Source organism: Schistocerca americana, chromosome X, assembly GCF_021461395.2.
Source record: "Schistocerca americana isolate TAMUIC-IGC-003095 chromosome X, iqSchAmer2.1, whole genome shotgun sequence".
Classification (NCBI taxonomy): Eukaryota; Metazoa; Arthropoda; class Insecta; order Orthoptera; family Acrididae; genus Schistocerca; species Schistocerca americana.
Genome location: NC_060130.1, coordinates 303,302,968 through 303,324,868, shown reverse-complemented (window position 1 = coordinate 303,324,868; position 21,901 = coordinate 303,302,968). Strand labels below are relative to the sequence as shown.

At 40.3% G+C, this 21,901-nt stretch overlaps 1 protein-coding gene across 1 annotated transcript in view; it reads right to left on the bottom strand.

Annotated features, from left to right (window-relative positions):
- The window catches only part of LOC124555492, a 341,553-nt gene that overhangs the window by 24,657 nt on the left and 294,995 nt on the right, over window positions 1–21,901 (bottom strand). The window contains exons 6-11 of the mRNA XM_047129417.1: window positions 16,432–16,592; window positions 13,163–13,324; window positions 11,648–11,715; window positions 8,358–8,438; window positions 7,585–7,746; window positions 2,847–3,044 (exon numbers count right to left, since the gene is read on the bottom strand). Coding sequence (XP_046985373.1) covers window positions 2,847–3,044; window positions 7,585–7,746; window positions 8,358–8,438; window positions 11,648–11,715; window positions 13,163–13,324; window positions 16,432–16,592 — 832 coding nt within the window. The remainder of the gene's footprint in view (window positions 1–2,846; window positions 3,045–7,584; window positions 7,747–8,357; window positions 8,439–11,647; window positions 11,716–13,162; window positions 13,325–16,431; window positions 16,593–21,901) is intronic.

Below are 21,901 nucleotides of genomic sequence, written 5' to 3'. Positions count from 1 at the left end.
GAGAAGACGTTGTTGTTGAACATTGCCCAGGGAGCAAAAACCAATGGAAACATAAAATGTGCGAGTGCTTTTATGTGATCAGACAGACATTTAACAAGAAGGATGGTGGGTGACCTGTTAAAACATTATCATCATATATCAAATTTTGAGAAAGTTTGCACACGTCAAAGGTTTTTGCCAAAAAACCTCTCAACTGAGCTGAAGGACAATCTAAGAAATGTATGTTGATCATCTTGAGAAGACTGTCACTGGCCATAAATGGTTCAGTTGTGTGATCACTGGGGATGAATCCTAGATTTTTTAGTACAACCCTGGGGTGAAGTGGCAAAGTGAGGAGTGCCACACTGACCAAGAAAGCTTGAACGAACAAATCAGAGGTCAAAACAATGCTGATTTGCCTTTTTTTGTCAGCAAGGGTATTGTATACAAAGAATTTTTTCCTCCAGGAAAAACTGTTCACCAAGTGTTTTACCAGGATGTCTGAAAGACTTAGGAAAAGGGGGAATCGAGCGAGAGTGGACATTGCAGACATGTGGACACTGCATCAAGACAATGCTCCATGCCACATTGCCACTTCCATCATGGTATTTTTGACCTCAAAAGGCATTCCTGTTGCTCCACAGGCTACCATATTCACGTAACCTGAGTCCATGTGACTTTCCCTTTCCAAACATTGAAAAATGTCTTCAAAGGATGTCATTTTGGGACTCTTCAGAACATTCAAAAGAATGTGACTGTCATGTTAAGTGTCCTACCAGTTGAGTGAGCCTTTCAGTGCTGCTACCAAGACTGAGAACAATGACTCTGCTGTTGTATAGCTACAAAAGGGAAATGCTTTTGTAGATTAAAAAATCAGTCTCATTACTTTTATCATACACCTTTGTCTTCTGGAATTACTGAGAAACCCTCATTTTTCATTGCAGCATAGTACCTCCTTACTTTTCGAAACTAATCTCGATTGCCTCAAATACATCTTCAGGTAACGTGGGACACTTGATTGATTTTGGCATTTCTTCCTCCTCCTTTATAATGCAAAACTACTACTTCATCACAATGGGTCTATATGATTCTCTGTAGATGTCCTGTAAGTGAACCTCTGCAGTATTACACATTCCCAACTGCAAGGGGAAACCTTTTCATCCTAATAGAAAATGAATTTCCTTCAAAACTCTCTTTGTCCTTTGTCTTGAATGTAGAGGTATTACTAATATATTGGACTTTGTTCATATTCTTATTAACTCAGTGTTGCAGGACGTATCTGCAAATACAGTCAGTTTGCTATACGGTAGACAGCTTGCTTAGTACACACCTATTTGAGACATTTCATTTGGGAACTTTTCTATCTTACAGGTATAACCAGACCTGTAAGTGATAATTGAAATGACAATTATTGACCCTTCCTGTGCTTAAGATTACAACTAGTGATCATATAATGAGTTACAGTATCAGCAAAAAGTGACACTGTGTGTGCATGTGCCAATTTTTTCAGGGGTTGCAGTGGGGGTATGGGTTCTACTACATGTTCAGGAGATTAATAACATCTGTCAATTAGCCTATGCACACGCGTTCTGTCAAATGAGCTGTATGCCCATTTACAATGCTAGAGGTCATGTTGCATGGTATCAGCATGATGTCTCCTATGTGTGACAACGCACTTAATTTCATTATTAGGGTCTACATATCAAGCAAATAAAAAAATAAAAATGCAAGGACTGGTATTGTCACTTGCCCCCCACCTGGAAAAAGAAACAGCACAGTTTAAGTGATTATTACAACAGACCAGGCGGAAAATTTATAGTGTGTGAATATCAAAATATTATTTGTTAACTGCTGGTTTATTCATAGAAAAGTACCAGAGCTTGCATGTACTTAAAAGTAGTTGGCCCCAAATTATATTTGGAACTGAGAATTGGGTGAAACGTGGAGAGGAGAGAAACTTCAAGTATCATAAGTAGCACCTAACAGAGTGATAATTGCAGGAGGAGGAGCACTATTTATAGAAACCATTTTTCTAACAAGAATTAAAATGACTCCAACTGTGAACTAATCAGGACAAATTTAACCAGTGAGCTTAGATTAATAATGGGATGTTTCTACTGAGCACAAAATTCAGACCTCAGCTGTAGAGTCATGGTCAACTATGCACACATTTTCGGCAGCAAGGACAAATGGCATTGGGAAGTAATACTGGTTGTATTGCCCAACAGTGGCCTGTAACAACTGTGTAACCACACTGCAAATAATTTTAGCAAGTCTAACATAGTCTTCAGCTCTTCTACATTTTCAGTGACTATGCACGTTTTGTAACTATGTTTATTCATGTCTTATGTTCATTCTGTAAGATAATAATTATATTCCTGATATATTTTAGAAACTTACTTCTGAAATTAGTTCTGCAGATAATGTTTTGTCATTGTGGCAACAATTATGATTGCACAATCAACTATCACACCTGACAGGGGCCAAGTATTATGTTTACATCTCCTGTGGAGTGAGCCTGTCTGGACAGTTTACTGTACTGGATTTGGTTTTTAACATTACAGATGACAACCTGATTATTTGAATCACGACTTTAGCACAACTCTGAGTATTTAGTATAAGACTGCTGTCAGTGTGAGTTAATCATTTTATTCCTTAAGATGCTGTAGCTTTAGCCTGATGTCCTGTTTTGTTTAACTGCAGGCAGCCTGAAGATGTTCTAAGAACAAAACCAGTCACTGAACAATAAATATGTAATTATAAAGTTGGGGTGGTATTCATTAATCATTAAAATTTGTCAGCTGTGGTGTCAACACGATCAAGATTATCTACTATAGTTCAACAAAAAAAGTATTTTAGCATCTTACCCATTTTACTCAGCTTCATTCCATGTTGCAAAGGGTCTATATTGCGCTGACAGTGTTCTCCTGCTTCCTTTATAAAAATCTCATCTTCTGAAACTATAGATCCAACGAAGCACTCATATGCCTCAACATCCCTACGCTGGGTATAGGTATACATCAAACCATCCTCTTCCCATTGCCCTAAGCATCTGTACTCACGTTCTGAAAATTTAATTGCCACATTACACATGTAAAACAACTGCAGAAGGAAAAATAGATATGGACACACACACACACACACACACACACACACACACACACACACACACACACACACACACACACACACACACACACACACACCTGAAAACACTTCAAATGGTGACACTGTGCACATTTCAACAGGTGACACAAACACACACTGATGCAAAAAGTATAGAATGCAGTATTTTTCAATGCTGAAGCCTGTGCTTTACCTGTGTCCTCATGCAAGTGTAAAGGAAGAGTGCGAGCAAGAATAAACTGGTATAAAGACATTCTGGCGACATTTCTTATTTAGATATAGTACAAAGTCTTCAAATAGCAGGATTCCAGTGGGAACGGCACATTCATTTTTCAAATTTAACCATATAAACTGCACACAGTTTGCAATGGTTTCACTTTTTTTATTATATATATATATATATATATATATATATATATATATATATAAAAAGAGACAAAGGTTTATTAAAACGATAACACTGGAGTGAACAATTGAAATGTTGCAAAACAGGACACACATGGACACATGCACCCATATACAACCTCATATTTCATTGTCTGATGGTAATAATAAAGCGCATATGTCATAAAATGTGTGCTCAATTTTCTTAGCATATGCTTGTGTTAAGCTTAGCAATTTGTTATGGAAAGCTTAGTAATATAAAGAAGTGCGTTTACTGTCCGCCAGATACTACATTTCATGCATTTCCCATTTCTGATATTTCACATTTTTGCTCTTCATTCATTGTAAGTGTTTGGGCCATTGTGCAAAACAACTGACATTCTTAGTGCTGTTTGTAGTAGTCCTGGAAAACAGACCTTTTCTGTTTGCAGCTCCTCCTCTGTAGGAATTGTGTGGTCTCCGGCTCTTAATTGAGAGAGGAACAGTTGGAGTGCTGACTGCTTGCAGAAACTGCACTGCATCTAACCTCCTCCTTTCCTCATAAAAGGACCTGGGAGTTGTTCCAGAAAAATTTTGCACTAACGAGTGATTCATTTGGCTCTTTAAACTATAAGTGTCCATGCCTTGGGCCTGTCTAAGATGCACTCTGTCATGCCCAATAGGTATTTCCTGAATAATAGGCTTACCATTCCTGACATTATTCCTTGGAGTTAAGTTACTGGGGCTGAATCTGTTTCCAGATCTATCACCATACCCATTATTAATAGCTTCCATATGGTCTCTGAACCCACTTTGAAATTCAAAGCCAGCCTGTCTCATTTTTCCTGGACCATTTCTGTTCTCACTTCCAGTTTTGTCATTTCCTTTCATGGGGACAGTTCCAGTGAGATGATACACTGGCTGATTAGTAGTGATTGGTCTGTCACTTCTGGACCTATAAAATGAGGTATGTGAACTTTCAGGTCCTATGTCATGTTTAAGACTATGTTTTGCTTCAGTTGTTGCATCACTGTTGCCATGAAATAAAGTCTCTTGACCTTGTAGTTGAGTAGGTAGTAGCCTGCTGTTATGATGCACAGGCAAATCATCTTGGCTTAAGATCTTCTGACCATTTCTTGTAGGCAGAATTGCTGGTCTTTCTGTACTATGGACTGGGAGAGAGACTGTGTGTGAATTTGAAGAAAAGGAACGATACGTATCAGTACCCTCAGGAGCTGAGGTAGTGTGTAAAGGCTTGGAAACTTCATCATAGATATGACCATAATCACTGTAAGAATGTCTCCTAAAATCTTTAGTTGTATGCATTTGACTGCCTGTAGGCCTATATAGGTTATCATTATGATACAGCCTAGGTTGATCAGTCTGGTGTGCTCTGAATTGGTGGCCCCTGTTTTCATGATTACGATCGTCTGTTGCCCATACACTACCTACATTATGGTGAGCATATTCTGATCTTTTGTCTGCTTCACTATGATGCCTACCCAAATTTCTTGCCATAGAGTCAAACTCAGCTTGACTACCTGCACATGGGAACAAATCACAATTTACTGTAGTTCCCACCCCTCCTCTTCTCATTGCATGTGCATAGGGATTTGCATTGTTTGAAGGAAACCATGGACTCCTGAACTGAATTGGGTCAATTCTTGTGCCATCTTGAGTAGGCTTTAAATTCTGAGAACTTCCCATGTTGCTCCGTGTAGAATAGTAATCAAATTCTACTGGACGTGTGGACCTTTGAGGGTTGAGCTGATAGGTGCGATAAGGAGGAGGGTAGTACGACCTGCCTTTGACATCACTCAATGGAGATGTGCTCTCTGAAGTTCGGACAGACATTCTGAATTCTCTGACATGATTATAATTGTGTTTGCTATTAAAGGTTGCTGAATTATTTGTATGTACAGAAATAGCTGTATTAGAAAATGGTTTTTGGAGACCATAAATTTTAGGAAATTCCCATGGATCATACACCTCTTCTGTTTCAGAGGTAAGAATAGTGGTTGGTTCCTCAACTTTTGTGGGACTTCCATAATGCTTGTATGTAGGGACAGTTGATCCCAATGTTTTTGTGAAATAGTTCATCATATTTGTGCTTGACTGAGTGACTGTCTCATCAGGTGTGTTTCCTTCAAGATCAGAAAACGTGTTCTGAGGCCTTTGCTGCTCTGGAATAACAGTTACACTGGTAGCACTGTTGGCAGGGTATGTCGCTGCCTGAGCATCACGATTCTTCCTCCTGCGATGAGTTCCTACAAATTTAAATCTAGATTTACTACAAAATATGAACTGAATTTTGATTCAAATTTATATTGAAAAGTGGTATCTGCAAAGTAAAACAAACAAACAATACTTCACCAATACCTTATTAGAGGACACACCATTGAGCAGGTAAACTCTGTTCTTACCTTAAATCATTATTTTCTCCAGATAATGCTGAAGTTATTAATTCAACATTTTATTAACTTGACAATGCAATGCAGTAAGCCCTCTACTATGTTGTTAATTAATCAAAGGGTTCCCCAGAATATAGAAAGAGGCCTGGGATATATATTTTATATACTAGTAAATACAGTACAATGAAGTGGCTTCGAAATAATGGTCTTCTACAGTAATTCTAAAATAACCTAAATTATTAATTTTATGAGTTCCTATGAAAATTAATGCAACAATTAACATTGAGTAAGAGGAGTTGCCAAACGGAGTTCACTCAAACACTGATGAACACTAATTCATGATTTTTACATTAGACAAGACATTATATGTTTTGTCAGGTTATTGACAACATGGTTACCCATTTACCTTACAACAAATGTTCAACAAGAATATACAAACATATGCATTTAACATTTTATTTATACAGAATGGGCACTGATAATGAGATTTTTCAGGTCTTCCTTTACACCATCATGCACATTTAATATGCAATATCACTGCACATCAAACGAATCCTCGTTTCTCATATTGACATTACTCCTTAGTTAGATTCACAAAAAAATTCTGTTCACGTATGATCAAATGACATGACATGAACAGAGAAGTACATTATTTGTCAGCACTTCAAAGTTTTCGTAATTGTTTCAAATCATCATCAACCATGCACAGCGTAAAAGTTAATCATATTTTAAATGTTTAGCATCCTGTGTTGACCAAATATTTTACAAAGGATATGTCGTAGAAACTGGTGACAACTTAAGCCATCAACAGGGTCATTAAGGTTAATGTTAAATGTCATCTACTAATTAATACTACAGTATTTCAACAACCTTAAAGAAATAATGCTGCAAACTTGTCAGCATATTAGGATAATGTAGATCTGTTCAAATTTGCCAAATGCCATCAATTGTACATGTTGCTTCATCACAAAACAGCCAATCACCACCAATTGTTATGAAACAGAAAATTTACTCATGGACAGTATTATCTGACAGAGAAGGATTTAAATGGATGTAGTTGCAAATACGTGCACATCCTCCATTTCTACAACAATTATTTCCATACTTATGGTAGCACTGCATTAAGGTGTTTCTGCAAAATTTGACACTACATATGTGGAATTCATTATGTGACTCTCATACTGCCAGAGTGCTATAAAAAATAACACACATGATAAATGTATTAAAGCTATTTGAAAATATGTCATTTAAGGACACATGTTTCAGCAGTGCCATTGCCAAACAATATTTTATTAAAACCCATTAAAAATTCACATGAGACTGGGACGGATTTAACTGATGCATACAGAATGGTATACAACTGAACTACAGTTGTAGGGTGTGTTGTCATACCTATGAAAGGACAGTTCAAATAAAAAGCAGTTACTCTTATGCACAGCATCCGTGTGTATTCAGTTTTACCTTACTGGAGACTCAATGAATGTTAGAGTTAGTGATGATAGAACTAGTGAAACAAAATTCTCTGATAGTTTACATCTACAAGCAAAATTTGAGTCTAACCAGCTAGTGACCTACTAACCAGTATCTTAGCATTTACATAATAAGATGTCCAATAAAATCTGGTGTTACAATTCTGAAGTTAAGTTTTCCCCTTCTTTCATGACAGAGAACAAAACCAAAATATTTAACACAGTAATTGGCTCACCTTCATATATTTCACTCTGTGTGCAGTCTGATACAGTGTAGTACATAATATCAGGTGAGTTGCAGTCTGATGACAACTTAGCACAGAGGCCAACTGCATCTGGAATTAATCCAGTGTATTTCCCAGCTATTGGGCATGGAGTCTCTTGCATGCGGTCCAGCCCTAAGGAAGTAAAAAGAAATGCATTCAATAATTGTTTCAGTATTACTTAACTATTTATAAGGCTGTCCTGCAACTCCGCACTTACTTATTGGTGCTGAAATATGTGAAAGGACTCTCAGTAAAGCACAGATTTAGTAGAAATATTTCAGTAGTTCAAGCTGGACAATTTCAATGGAACAGAAGAGCGTGAATTTAGTTTTAAACAAGAACAAAATGTAAAATTTAATTTTTACTGCATTATTTATTTATTTATTTATGACAGTCATGGAATATGCCAGTACCTATTCAGAAATTGTGAAGTAAAATACACAAAACACTTAAATGTAAAATGAAAAGGAACAAACATTCCAGGACAAGAATTGTGTGTAAATGCTTTTCTCCTATGATTAAAGTAGTATTTTTTTAATCTATGACAATCATGATCAACCTTCACCTACACCAGCACAACCAGTAGCAGTTAAAAGTTACTGCAGCTGTTTATTTCCTGGCCTGTATTTTCAGTAGTTGTGATTTGACCATTTTATTTTCTCTGGTAGATACTAGCATGAAGGAAGTTGGACCAGAAGATCATTGGAATCAAAAATTAGCATACAAATGTTAGAGATGCTTACTTCCTTGAGTTATCCAAGTTCTATTTCTAAAATTCGAATCAGAGCAGAGATTGTGATTAGCTGCAGCGTACGTCTGGTCACCTGAAACAGAACAAATCATTTCATATTGCGCATGAATTGTACTGTATCTACTTACTCTACCATTATTAATTTTCACATGGTTTGACTGCACAAGCATTTCACTTTCTATATAAATAATAATTCAAGTTAATTGCAAGGTTTTTCCATCAATATTTGTCTGCGATATCAATTATTCTTTACATTTTTATTATAAAAATATATTAAGACAGCAAAAAAAAAAAAAAAAAAAAAAAAAAACACTAATATATTCTATTAGGATTACCAGCCAACTAAGAGCATTGCTTCAATGAATTATTCGGATAAGTTTTCTGCTTGGTACCTTTAAGTGCCTGGCCTCAGTGCCCAGAGACAGTCCATGTGTGTGGGTTGTGCTTGGGTGAATGTGTGTGCATTTTATACTCCAGAAGGAGGACTTACTTTGAAAGCTTACATATTTTAGCAGTCTTTTGCATTGTGTCCATCTGCAACTCCATAGCTCCTCTATGTGGTGAGTAGCAATCTATCCTTTCCATATTACTGTTATTTCATTCTGGACTTTCCACTGTTTCCTTTTTAGCTTTGAAATTAAAAATATTCACCATGGTAGCTTCTTTTAATATTGTTGTCATTGGCATGTTACGAAGTGACATAGCACAGCTGCAGTAATGCTGCCACACACAGCCAGGGAAAATTCTGAACTCTTCACAGTCTGCAGAAGTGTGAAACAGACTGCAATCCAACTGCAGTGTTTCTTTTATGGTGACAAGATGTAGAAACCAATGAAAACTGTTCACAATAATCTTGTGAAGATCCCTTACCTCTCCATCTGACATTATCCTGCTGTGAATTGTTGCACTTTCGCGACAAAAGAAACACACTGTCCAAGATACAACACATTTATTGAACAAAAAAATAGCTGTTTCGAAAGTAGGTAACTGCTTCAACAGCAGGGAAGTAGAAGCCAAGAATACAGTAAGAAGTGTAACACAGTAAGTACAAAGTAACTGTGGATCACAATAAGGCCAAACAGGTGCCGAGATCCAAAGGCACTGGTCAGAGACTAAGTTCACCGAGAAAAGTACTGTCTGGAGAAAAGCTAGTAGCAAGCACTTGTTGGACACTAAGTTTGGCAATGATCACTGGATAGATGTTAAGTTCATGCTGGTATGTCTTGAGTCCAAGGATGAGAACTCTCAATAGGAGAGAACTTAGAGCTTGGGCCGAAGAAACCAAAACGTCCTATTCAGAATAGGATCACTAATAGTGAACACACTGTGCTGCTGCAGAAGCTAACGTCCCAGCATATCAGCCAGCTTGAGAATCTGGGAGAAAAACTGACGACTTCTGGCACTGGCGGTTGTCTGAAATGATGAATTTTGAGGGCAATCCTGCCTGATAGGGCGAGCAGCGCCCATCACCTGGACTAGGGAAGGCTCTCTAAGCCTGACTGCTGTCCTTTCGCCAACTTATACAGCTGCCTGCATAGAAATACTGTGGGAACTATTTCCCTGTCACGTGGTGCGTGGATGCAAGTAGGTTCCATGTTGTTGGCACCCTCTGCAGGTGCCGGCTTAGCCTACTGGTGGCTGGTCTTCACAGTGTTGAGTCACTCACACATTCCACTACATCACATTAGGGTGACTTTGGAGACACCAGAAAAAAAATTTGGTGAAACTAAGAAGGAAGAAGTATTTTGTGGGATGCCTGTAAAGTGGTGACTGATCAGATTAGTACCTCAACCAGCACAATGTCCGATTTCTACACCTACTGTATCATCTGCTGCTATTATTCCTTCATTAATTTTCATTGATTTGTCTCCCTTCACCTCTGGAACCCTAGATGAATTTCTTGTCTAGTAATATGTAAGGTGGTTAATGGACTAAGTCTCTTACATCCCTAATGCTTCATGTACAGATGCATATTTTTTAGAAGTTCAGTGCAACTCCAGGAACTTTCAATGAACTAACTGCTTACAGCCTCCCATCACAACAAGAATAAAAATTTATTATTCAAGCCGGAAGTCTTTCCTCCATCCCTTCCTCCCCTTTTTCAAATAGAGCCACTACACTTTGCAAAACTTGAGTTGCTTATGATTTGTATACATTTTGTCCAGCAGTTAAATTTCTTCCATCTTTATTTGGATAAAGTGTCATTTTTCACTATTCTCTCCTACGAATCAATGGCCTTGCCACAGTGGCTACACCAGTTCCCATCAGATCACCAAAGTAAAGCACTGTCGGGCATGGCTGGCATTTGGATGGGTGACCATCTGGGCTGCCATGCGCTGTTGCCATTTTTCAGGGTGCACTCAGCCTCGTGATACCAATTGAGGAGCTACTTGACTGAATAGTAGTGGTCCCAGTCAGAAACAACCATCACAACGACCGGGAGAGCACTGTGCTGACCACACACCCCTCTTACCCACATCCTCACCTGATGCCAACATGGCAGTCGGATGGTCCCGATGGGCCACTTGTGGCCTGAAGATGGAGTGCTCTCCTGTGAATACATTAGTATCTATGTTTTTTCGTTCCTTCTTGATCTCAAAACTGCATTAATATACAGAGGCAGAGAGTTTATTTTTTATTTTTTGATGCATTTAAAAAAGTATATAGCAGGTTGTCAACACTTTTCACCAATCTCAAGTTCTCTTACAGATTATCAGAAAAAGGATGTGAGCATCCATGAAACATTAGTAACTGTACTTTTTGGAGAACTGAGGCAACAATTTTCTACATACTTAAACATAAGAAACTTCCTGGCAGATTAAAACTGTGTGCCAGACCAAGTTTGAGTCTCAGTCTGGCACACAGTTTTAATCTGCCAGGAAGTTTCATATCAGCGCACACTCCTCTGCAGAGTGAAAATCTCATTCTGGAATACTTCAACATACATTCGGGAAAAATTTACACATCTTTGGCCTCCCTGAGCATCATTACATCATGGAGTGTCAAGATACGAGTCTCTGAAAGCCTCACAGTGCTCATGGGAGTTAAAGAGAAATGTCACAAATTACAGTATATCCAAGCAATATTTTTTGATTTTGGCAGTCATAATGTTGTAAGAAGTAAAATTTACATTCCTGCAGAACAAAATTTGGTATTTTGTGCACAGCAATTACACTAACATTTTTATGTCACCAGCAAGACAAAAAAAACGAGCAACATGGCAATATTATTCAGAAAGTAATCAACTAATATTATATGCTGCATTAGAGAATATGAACTCACCTAGCTGGAATTCCAAGACATTCATGCCACGTAGCTTCATCCATATGCAGTTGTACATTTCTTCTCCACTAAGGAGAAAAGAGAAAGTCATACTCAGGAAAGAAGAGAAAAAAAGCATTCATTATAAATTAAATAGCTACAGCTACAGCCACAGCCACAACCACCACAGATGGGCAAATTCTTTAATCCTTAGGAACTAGTTCAAGGTGATCACTCTTGTTTGGGAACTGTTCATTTTTACTCATTCACCGTTCATATGTGCATGGCATATGGCTTTTATGAAAAATTGAAAATTAGTAGGTGCCAAGAGGGGGCACTTGCCTCCCCTTTGGAGTAAAGAGTTTATATTCATTACAAACTTCTCACACACTTGTGGAAGTATTTTTTTGTGATTCTGCAAAACCTCTTTTAGCCAATTGTAGTGTTATGTGGTTGATTGCAGTGAAATAATATAAGGTGGTGCACAAAAAACCAGCCAAGTACAGACTGCTCACCAATTACGCACAATCTGTTGACTGCCATCAGCAGAATAAATAAACGTGTAATAATTAGGCAGTAAAGAAATAACAAATAAGCTAATGCAAATAACTTCGAAACAATAGATTACGATTGGTGGGCGACAATGAGCAGTCTAGTACTCGGGGCCAATTTTTCGTGCGTCACCCTGTACCACTGAAATAATATTGTAGAAGTTATTGTATTCTCTTTACAAAATGTGACACCAGACATTTTATTATGGAGCGCGGGTTTCATTCGGCTGTAAGTCTGTCTGCCTTCCATAACAATGAACCTGATGTTTTACCTTGGATCAAAAATGGATGGAAAAAGGCAACTCCTGTGTGCCGTGCCAACTTCCCTTGCATATGTAATAATAAAAAAAAACTTGCTTTTTTAAAAGTGTCTTCTGATGTTTATCGAACTAGTGAAGTAAGCTGATATGCCCTTTTGTTATGTGCGTTACATACCACGTAATTTTTACATAATATATGTAATTATAAAATATATTTTAATTACCGGTCAAGGACATTGAATAGAATATGAAAAGAATCAGAAGTCCAGAGTTCAAAAAAGTTTGAAACAGATCTAGAATGGGAGTGCGCAGCAAACAAAACTAACAACAACTCGATACTGAATTAGGAGCAGTTGGCAGTGGAAATGCGATGAACGGCCACGAGAAGAAGTACAAGTCCAGCCGAGGGAGACCAAGACCGAGGCTGGAACAAGAATGGACACACACACACACACACACACACACACACACACACACACACACACACACACACACACACAGTAGCCACTGCAGACTGCAGGCCACTTCTGTACTTCTGTAAATTATGCAAACAACAAATTACGACTGGTGCTCATTCACTCAAACTGATAATTATGAGAATTATACTGCTTGCCAGAGGAGGCAGCATATGAAGCAAGTAAAGAGTTCTCCATATTGTAAGCTCCCAGGTACTCTCTTTTCTAGCTTACACTAAGCAGCTCCGAGTTTATATTAAAATATCTTACCAGTGTGTACGGACAAAGACTGGGAATCTGTCGGGGAGCACTGATGTTGGTTCTGCAAGGCAGCGCATTGTGTAAGTCTGCAAGCGAGTGTGATCACGGTAGCTCACCGTGCTCCCTTCCACCATTAGCTGCTGCCAGCGGCCCTGGGCCCACGTAGGGAACCTGCACAAAACGTGTGCTGGAGTTATCTCTCTCATCAGTCACAAGCGAAGCAAGGAAACATTTCGGTTTCAGATTTTACACTTCACAAAACACCGACATATGAATGCTGTAAATACAGCATTCCCTGCAAAACATGCGAGTTCTTGTCGATAGCAGAATACACAAAATACTTGTCTGAAGTTTCACCCATATTCAATTACGTAACACACTAGTGCAGATAGTTCAAATCTCAGATCAAGGTACACATTTTTCCCTCTGGCAAGTTTATCTGCACTGCTGACCCTAAGAAGTAAGTCAAACTCAATTTCTCTGCAATACTCTCACAATCACTATCAAATATGGGCAAAAAGCACAATTACCAGAAGCTATTTTTTAAATCATCATTTCATTGTTTGCTGAGTGCCATGCATGCTTCAGTGGAACACATGACCATGAGAGTATTTCTTTCATGTGTGTTCACCTATTACATTATTGATTAAGTTTATTTTTGTTCAAAGCTGCTTAGCATCTAATGTTTCTTGACTTAACTTTATTCCAGTCTTTACGATGTAACCTTGTGTAACCTTGCACAGAGAATGTTGTGCAAGATGAACAATTCAATTCATCTACACTATCTAGATCCAAGTAGATTATTTCATAAATAGCTAACTAAACATTCGTAAGAAAGGATGTCAGTACATCTGAACAAGGAATTCTAAATAAATACACTGCTGAAAAAAAAAAAAAAAAAAAAAAAAAAGTGACACCCCATTATTACCTGGTGTCCCAGAACACAGTGTTCTGTGGCACCAGGGTATAATATGTGCAAGCTGAAGGGTTGTAGTGATAGAGATTCACTTGTCACAGTCAGCAGTGATACGTGCCAACTGTGCTACTTCTGAAAGCAGTGACTGTACTATGTGTAGAGGTGAACAGTTTGCGGGACACCCATTCTAAGCTACAACCACACCCCACCGATGAGGATACACTGTTGTTGGACAGCTTCAACCATTTGGGCAGGGTTGCTATGTGGGCCTGCAGGAAGCTGGATGGATGTAACGACAGGTTGCTGCACATACTGGGAACAATGTAGTAGTGTGTCACTGCTGTCAGCAGTATTCTGTGGACCACTGTCACATGCACACATCAGTTTCTGGACATCGTATCGGTCACATATCCAGTAAGTAACCAGTGCCCACTGTATTGTGCAGGTTATCATCCCCATATAACTGCCTTTTTCTTTTTGACAGGAAGTTAGTGTTCCTTTTCAGCATAACATGTAGAACCTGCTGTGTCACCAAGAACCGTCGTGAACTCTGTCTGCAGCAGGACTAAGATCACGTGCAACTCTGGCCAGACTAGCACTGACACCACACCATCACCAAGCAGGGCTACTCTGATGTCATGAAAGGGTCAATTGGAGGGTGCAATGGCACTCTGATATTGTCAGTGATGACAGTATGTTCTGTCTGTTGGGAGTGATGGATGTACAGGTACATGTGTACAGCATAGGCCTGGTGAACAGCCTATTATAAAGTGTATCCACACACAAGTCACGACAGGCTTCATAGTGCAGGGGTCATCAGTTACAACTCACAGTCTCGTTTGGTGTTTCTGCAGGTAAAGTAACCAGTGCCCACTACATTAGGCAGGTTGTTATCCCCATACAACTATTTTTTTCCCGCAAGTTGGTGTTCTTTTTCAGCAAAACAATGCATGTCCGCATACAGCTGCTGCGATGCAACATGGTGTACAGCTGCCCTGGCCAGCAGTATCATCAGATATGTTGCCAACTGAACACATAAGGGACATAACGAAGCAGGAAATTACTTGTTCCCTAGAGCGTGGAAGAACCATCATCACCAAATTGCAACAGAAGGTGCAAGATGCTTGGAACAGTATCTCGGGATGCCTTTTGCACACAAGAATACAGGCCTGCATTTCCACAGAGAAGGGGCAGGTACACTGTGTGTTGATGCAACTGCTTGAGCACTCTTTCCTGTGATGTATGTTTCATTTGGTCTGAATTTGTTATCGTATACTCCTATAGTGATGAACTACATATCACCCTACTTGTCAATAAAATGGTCTTGTCCTTGAGTTTGTAGAATTGTTTTCTTGGTCATGCGTGAGGCAATTTTATAGATTGGTAAAGATGCTTCCTTTTGTTTCCATTTGTATGGCCTACAATATAGTAATCAATAATATGTGCATATAGTATAGTTTGGCGATTGACTATATTAGCACATACTGCAAGTGCAATTAAGACGCCAGCAACAAACAAATTAGTGGTGGTCTAGTTAATAATATCAGTAGCACAAAAAATATATAAGTGACTTCCATGCCATAATAATGCGTGATGAGCAGTAGTACCTCAAAATGTGTCCCTAATTAATGAATGTCACAAGATTAATATTCCTTCAACATTAAGACTGATTGTGGTATATTCATATACCATTTCTTGTATCATACACCGAAAACTGATCTGCCAATGTGGTGAACGAGAGGCCTTTTTCACTTTGAGTATATACCTGTAGAATTATTTTCCAAAACTAAGAGTAGTTATTTCAATATCATTCGTGACTGTGTGGTGGATGAAGCAGTATCTCATATTATTGAGATGATCAAATTTGAATGAATTTTTAGAAACAAAATTTAAAATTTCAGCTTTTTCTCAGTGTTTAGTTCTAACACCAGAATTATCCACAAAGGACTGGACTGAATGTTTCGGATCCGTTCATTGACTTTATACAGGACTATAACATTACAGAACTCTGATAGGTCCTTTGTCAGGATCCAAATTTGTAAATCATTGAAGACTTTGCACCGAGCCCGTTCTCTGAATGCACAAATTCTCATTAGTTTGGAACTAATCTGTTTTGTAGCTTAAATCAACAATCTGATTCGTATCAACTTTTAGCACGAGCTAAAATTTTGGGGAATCTCAAACTTTTTGAATTTGGTAATTTTAGTCTAATTTTGTCCCAGAACAATGCACTGACCACCGACACGAAGCTTTCATTCGTATAATATAAGTCTAGGAATGAGGACGGTAACAGGGTGCGCACCTTAATTTTCAGTTTTTATGGCGCTTGTCCGGAGGTTGTAAGAAGAACGTGGTGGCTCACCTGCAGGGCGCGGCGCGCGCCGAGGCGGGCCACGCGGGCGGCCTGACGGGCGCGAGGCGCAGCATCTCGTGGCCAGCCGCTGCGCTCCGCAGTTCGCTGCGGCACGTCGAGTCGCTCGAGAACGCCAGCAGCACGCTGCCCTCCGTCTCCTCCCGGAACAGCTGCACACCATCAAATATTACTCGCAGGCAATACAGGGTTGTGTTAGCGGAGGGGAGGTGATGGGAGACAGGCAGAAGCGGATCCAGGGTTTGGTTTTGGAGGGGAATGGAAGGTGTGGAGGAGCAGTTGTGGATTCAGTGCTTGATTTTGGAGGGGGAGAGGGGGCCGGCCGAAGTGGCCGCGCGGTTCTGGCGCTGCAGTCTGGAACCGCGAGACCGCTACGGTCGCAGGTTCGAATCCTGCCTCGGGCATGGATGTGTGTGATGTCCTTAGGTTACTTAGGTTTAACTAGTTCTAAGTTCTAGGGGACTAATGACCTCAGCAGTTGAGTCCCATAGTGCTCAGAGCCATTTGAACCATTTGGGGAGAGGGGAAAGGGCGCAGGTGCGCATCCAGTGCGTGTGTGTGTGTGTGTGTGTGTGTGTGTGTGTGTGTGTGTGTGTGTGTGTGTTTTACAGAAGGGAGGGGAGAGGAGAGTAAGCATAGGTGCAGGTTTTGGTTTTGGAGGATGGAGGTGAGGGGATGCAGTATCTGGTTTTACAGGAGTGATGGGAGGACACACACACACACACACACACACACACACACACACACACACACACACACACACCGTCATACTTTTAGCCTCAAACAGATGGCTAAGATTTTAATAATAATAATAATAATAATAATAATAAACCGAAGAGCCAAAGAAATTGGTACACCTGCCTAACATCAAGTAGGGCCCCCGTGTGCACGCAGAAGTGCCGCAACACGACATGGCATGGACTCTGCTTATGTCTGAAGTAGTGCTGGAGGGAACTGACGCCATGAATCCTGCAGGGCTGTCCATAAATCCTTAAGAGTACGAGTGGCTGGAGATCTCTCTTGAACAGAACGTTGCAAGGCATCGCAGGTATGCTCAGTTATGTTCATGTATGGAGAGTTTGGTGGTCAGAAGAGTGTTCACGGGGCCACTCTGTAGCAATTCTGGACGTGTGAGGTGTCGCATTGCCCTGCTGGAATTGTCAAAGTCCGTCGGAATGTACAATGGACATGAATGGATGCAGGTGATAAGACAGGATGCTTACGTACATGTATTTAGACGAGGTATACTCTAAATTTTACGCAAGGGAAGTATTATCGCTAGAATTTGTGTTTTTAAGCTGCACAAGTTATGGCGTGCAAAATACCCGGACACTATTCATCCGGTATTTGAGAATGAGAGCTCTTAGCGACTTTCAACAGACTTTAAGCACGATTTTAAAACTTTTTCTCGCTTACGTGCCTAACATCAAGCATTTAAAACAGTAGCTCATTTGTAGGTAAACCAATGTTTGAAACTGTTTTATACATGGGTTTTCCATTCTTGGAAGACTCGGGGGTTTGTTGCTTGCCTTCTATATTGTTACTGGAACGTGCACTGAAGTGCAGGAGCCGTCAGAACAAGCTGAGCATGGACTGCCTCACGCCATCCCTTTCGAGAGATGGCTGTTATCGCTGCAACATCCGGTTTTCGGTTATATCGATTTTTTTCCCACGCCAGTTTAACCTGACAGTCAAAACCGCTCATTATAAGCAGTTTCTGAAATAACTGATTTTCGGTTTTTACTCCAATTATTTCCTGTAACAAAGGTAGAAATCGAACAAAGATTGGAAAAATTTTACACTCTGTTCCAAGATATGTACAATTAAAAAAAAAGAGGGATATAAAAGAAAACTTAGTCCATCCACCGTTCGCTGCTTTTCTCGAAAAGTGGTAAGAGGCTGAATACTACAAAAACCACTAGCATTCTCCCACTGATTGCAATTTTTTGAAACTCCGCTCAAAAATAATGTTGTAATCGCGGATTATACCGCTATCTGGGTATTACGAGTAGTCGATGCTGAGATTCGTTACAGAACCACGGTCGTAATGAGGAGACACGTCCAGTACGTTGCTCGGTGTCAGACTACGGCAGCAATCCTAACATTTAATTGTAGTTACACCAAACTGATTCGAACAAGATGGAGGCAAGGTATCTATGGAGAGTTCTGAGAAAGCAAGTGTTGAAAGACAAGTTGAAGCAGACCATCCATCTCTTGCGGGGATGCCGTCACTCATCCGCCACTGTGGCATTAGGACATCTCCAGACCAGTAGCTGTAGGACACCGAAAATGCCAGCCATTTTTCTCTTCTGCAGGAAGTCCTTCGAATTCTGTTTGCGTAATTGTTCCGATTTCCCCTGTCTGTGCTTAGACAGTGCTCTCTTTCTAAACAATAAGAATGCTTTTATGATCAACGTAGTTTCGCGAGCGTGCACAGACATGATGAGGACTTTTAGCGGTGAGAACGTTTACCGTTTCTGAGACGTATGTTGAAAGCAGGACGTCACGATTTCCAGGAAGGGAACACGCGGTGTCACGTTAGGGCCATCAGGAAGAATGCATTCGGTGTTATTCTGTGCTATTTTCGTAAACAGGTCCTGTTAGGGCACGAATTTCCATGCAGGCAAGCTGAGACATCACGAAAGCTCCTACAAAAGCGAGGGTACCTATATCTGCAGCACTTTACGAACTCCGGGAAGAGACTGATAAGTAATGGACGCGCTGTTCCGTTACATCTGGACCGGCAGCTCTGTTTCATCGCGCCAGCAACAGTGCCTAGGTGAACACGTATTTCGACAGGTGTTTTTCAGGTGACATGTATCAAAGGGAGACGAACTGACACCTGCACTTGGTTCGGCAGCTGACGGCCGCGTCGGCTCTTCCCGGGGGCCGCCGTGCATCCAGACTCCAGGGGGCGAGTGCGGTAGCGTCCTGTGAGCTCCAGTGGCCAGGGGACGCCGGGTGGTGCGTGCTTCGCGATCTAAAGATTTTTAACTGTGTGTAATTACGTGTAATGTGTGTTTCATGACTGTATTTCTTGCGCAATCGGAAAAAAAGAAATGCGATCGATGTAATTACTTCTCAAAAGACATGCAACTTTCCAAACAGCAGAGAAAGATGAGCAAGTGAAATACAACCCCCGCAAACTAATATTTTTATAAAATAACAATATACCCTTGAATTTTGCTTCGTGAGATCCTTCCTCTCTACCGCAGAACTGCCAATTTCCAGATAGTGGGGGGAGGGGAGGGGAGGGGAGGGGAGAGACCGGGGATGGCGACCGATTTCCTGAAAATTTCTTTAAATAAGTAATTACATACACTGCCTTGAATCCCCTGAATTCTTTAAACAATATTCCATACACAGCAATCTTTAACACAGTAAATAAACTATATTGCATACACTGCCATAAATAACTAAACAATAAAAACTGGTAGAAGCCGACCTCGGGGAAGATCAGTTTGGATTCCGTAGAAATGTTGGAACACGTGAGGCAATACTGACCTTACCACTTATCTTAGAAGAAAGATTAAGGAAAGGCAAACCTACGTTTCTAGCATTTGTAGACTTAGAGAAAGCTTTAGACAATGTCGACTGGAACACTCTCTTTCAAACTCTGAAGGTGGCAGGGGTAAAATACAGGGAGCGAAAGGCTATTTACAATTTGTACAGAAAACAGATGGCAGTTATAAGAGTCGAGGTGCATGAAAGGGAAGCAGTGGGTGGGAAGGGAGTGAGACAGGGTTGTAGCCTTTCCCCGATGTTATTCAATCTGTATATTGAACAAGCAGTAAAGGAAACAAAAGAAAAATTCGGAGTAAGTGTTAAAATCCAAGCAGAAGAAATAAAAACATTTGAGGTTCGCCGATGACATTGTAATTCTGTCTGAGACAGCAAAGGTCTTGGAAGAGCAGTTGAAAGGAATGGACAGTGTCTTGAAAGGAGGATATAACATCAACAAAAGCAAAACGAGGGTAATGGAATGTAGTCTAACTAAATTGGGTGATGCTGAGGGAATTAGATTAGGAAATGAGACGCTTAAAGTAGTAAAGGAGTTTTGCTATTTGGGGAGCAAAATAACTGATGATGGTCGAAGTTGAGGGGATATAAAATGTAGACTGGCAATGGCAAGGAAAGCGTTTCTGAAGAAGAGAAATTTGTTAACATCGAGTATAGATTTAAGTGTCAGGAAGTCGTTTCTGAAAGTATTTGTATGGAGTGTAGCCATGTATGGAAGTGAAACGTGGACAATGAAATACAAGAAGAATAGAAGCTTTCGAAATGTGGTGCTACAGAAGAATGCTGAAGATTAGATGGGTAGATCACGTAACTAATGAGGAGGTATTGAATAGAATTAGGGAGAAGAGAAATTTGTGCCATAACTTCACTAGAAGAAGGGATCGGTTGGTAGGACATTCTGAGGCATCAAGTGATCACCAATTTAGTACTGGAGGGCAGCGTGGAGGGTAAAAATCGTAGAGGGAGACCAAGAGATGAATACACTAAACATATTCAGAAGGATGTAGGTTGCAGTAGGTACTGGGAGATGAAGCTTGCACAGGATAGAGTAGCATGGAGAGCTGCATCAAACCAGTCTCAGGACTGAAGACAACAGCAACAACAATTCTATACATTGTATAAATTGTTTAAGCAATATTCCATACATTATAATCTAATTCCCTCCAAATGACCGATCAGTTACGCCTTTTTCCCGCCTATTTCCGAGAGGGAGCGTGGGAGAGGAGGGGATTTACCAGGAGGTTGAAATGAAATGTGTGTGAAACCTAAATTATCCCGAGGACACACACACACACACACACACACACACACACACACACACACAGACACACACACACAGACACACACACACAGACACACACACACACACACACAGACACACACACACACACACACAGACACACACAGACAGACACACACACACACACGCGCCCGAGGGAGGACTCGAACCTCCGCCAGGACCAGCGGCACAGTCCATGACTGCAGTGCCTAAGACCGCTCGGCTAATCTCGCGCAGCTTACCAGGAGGTGAGAAGTTAATTAATTGATCAATTTAATTATGTAATCAAACATGATAGTGAGAGGGGCTATTCTAATAACACAGACCTAAAAGTGTACCTGTAGCAGTGAGGGGAGAGGTTTCCAGTGGGGTGGGGTGGGGTGGGGTGGGGTGGGGTGGGGGAGCAATAGATTGAGTGCCTGTCAATCGGGAGGAAGCATCCTTTAAGCAGAACAATAAGTTAAGTACCTGTCTGTCAAAGTAGGAGAACAGGTTTGCCCTGAGTGCATACTTGCCCCTGATGTTCGTCACACTAACAAAACGTGCTGAAACTGTTTGTCCTACTACTTCCAAAACCTCGAAGTATTTTTTAAAATTATTACGTCTTCCCTAGATCTTATTCTGCACAATTACCTTCAAAGAAGTCCCCTTCAGTTTCATTTT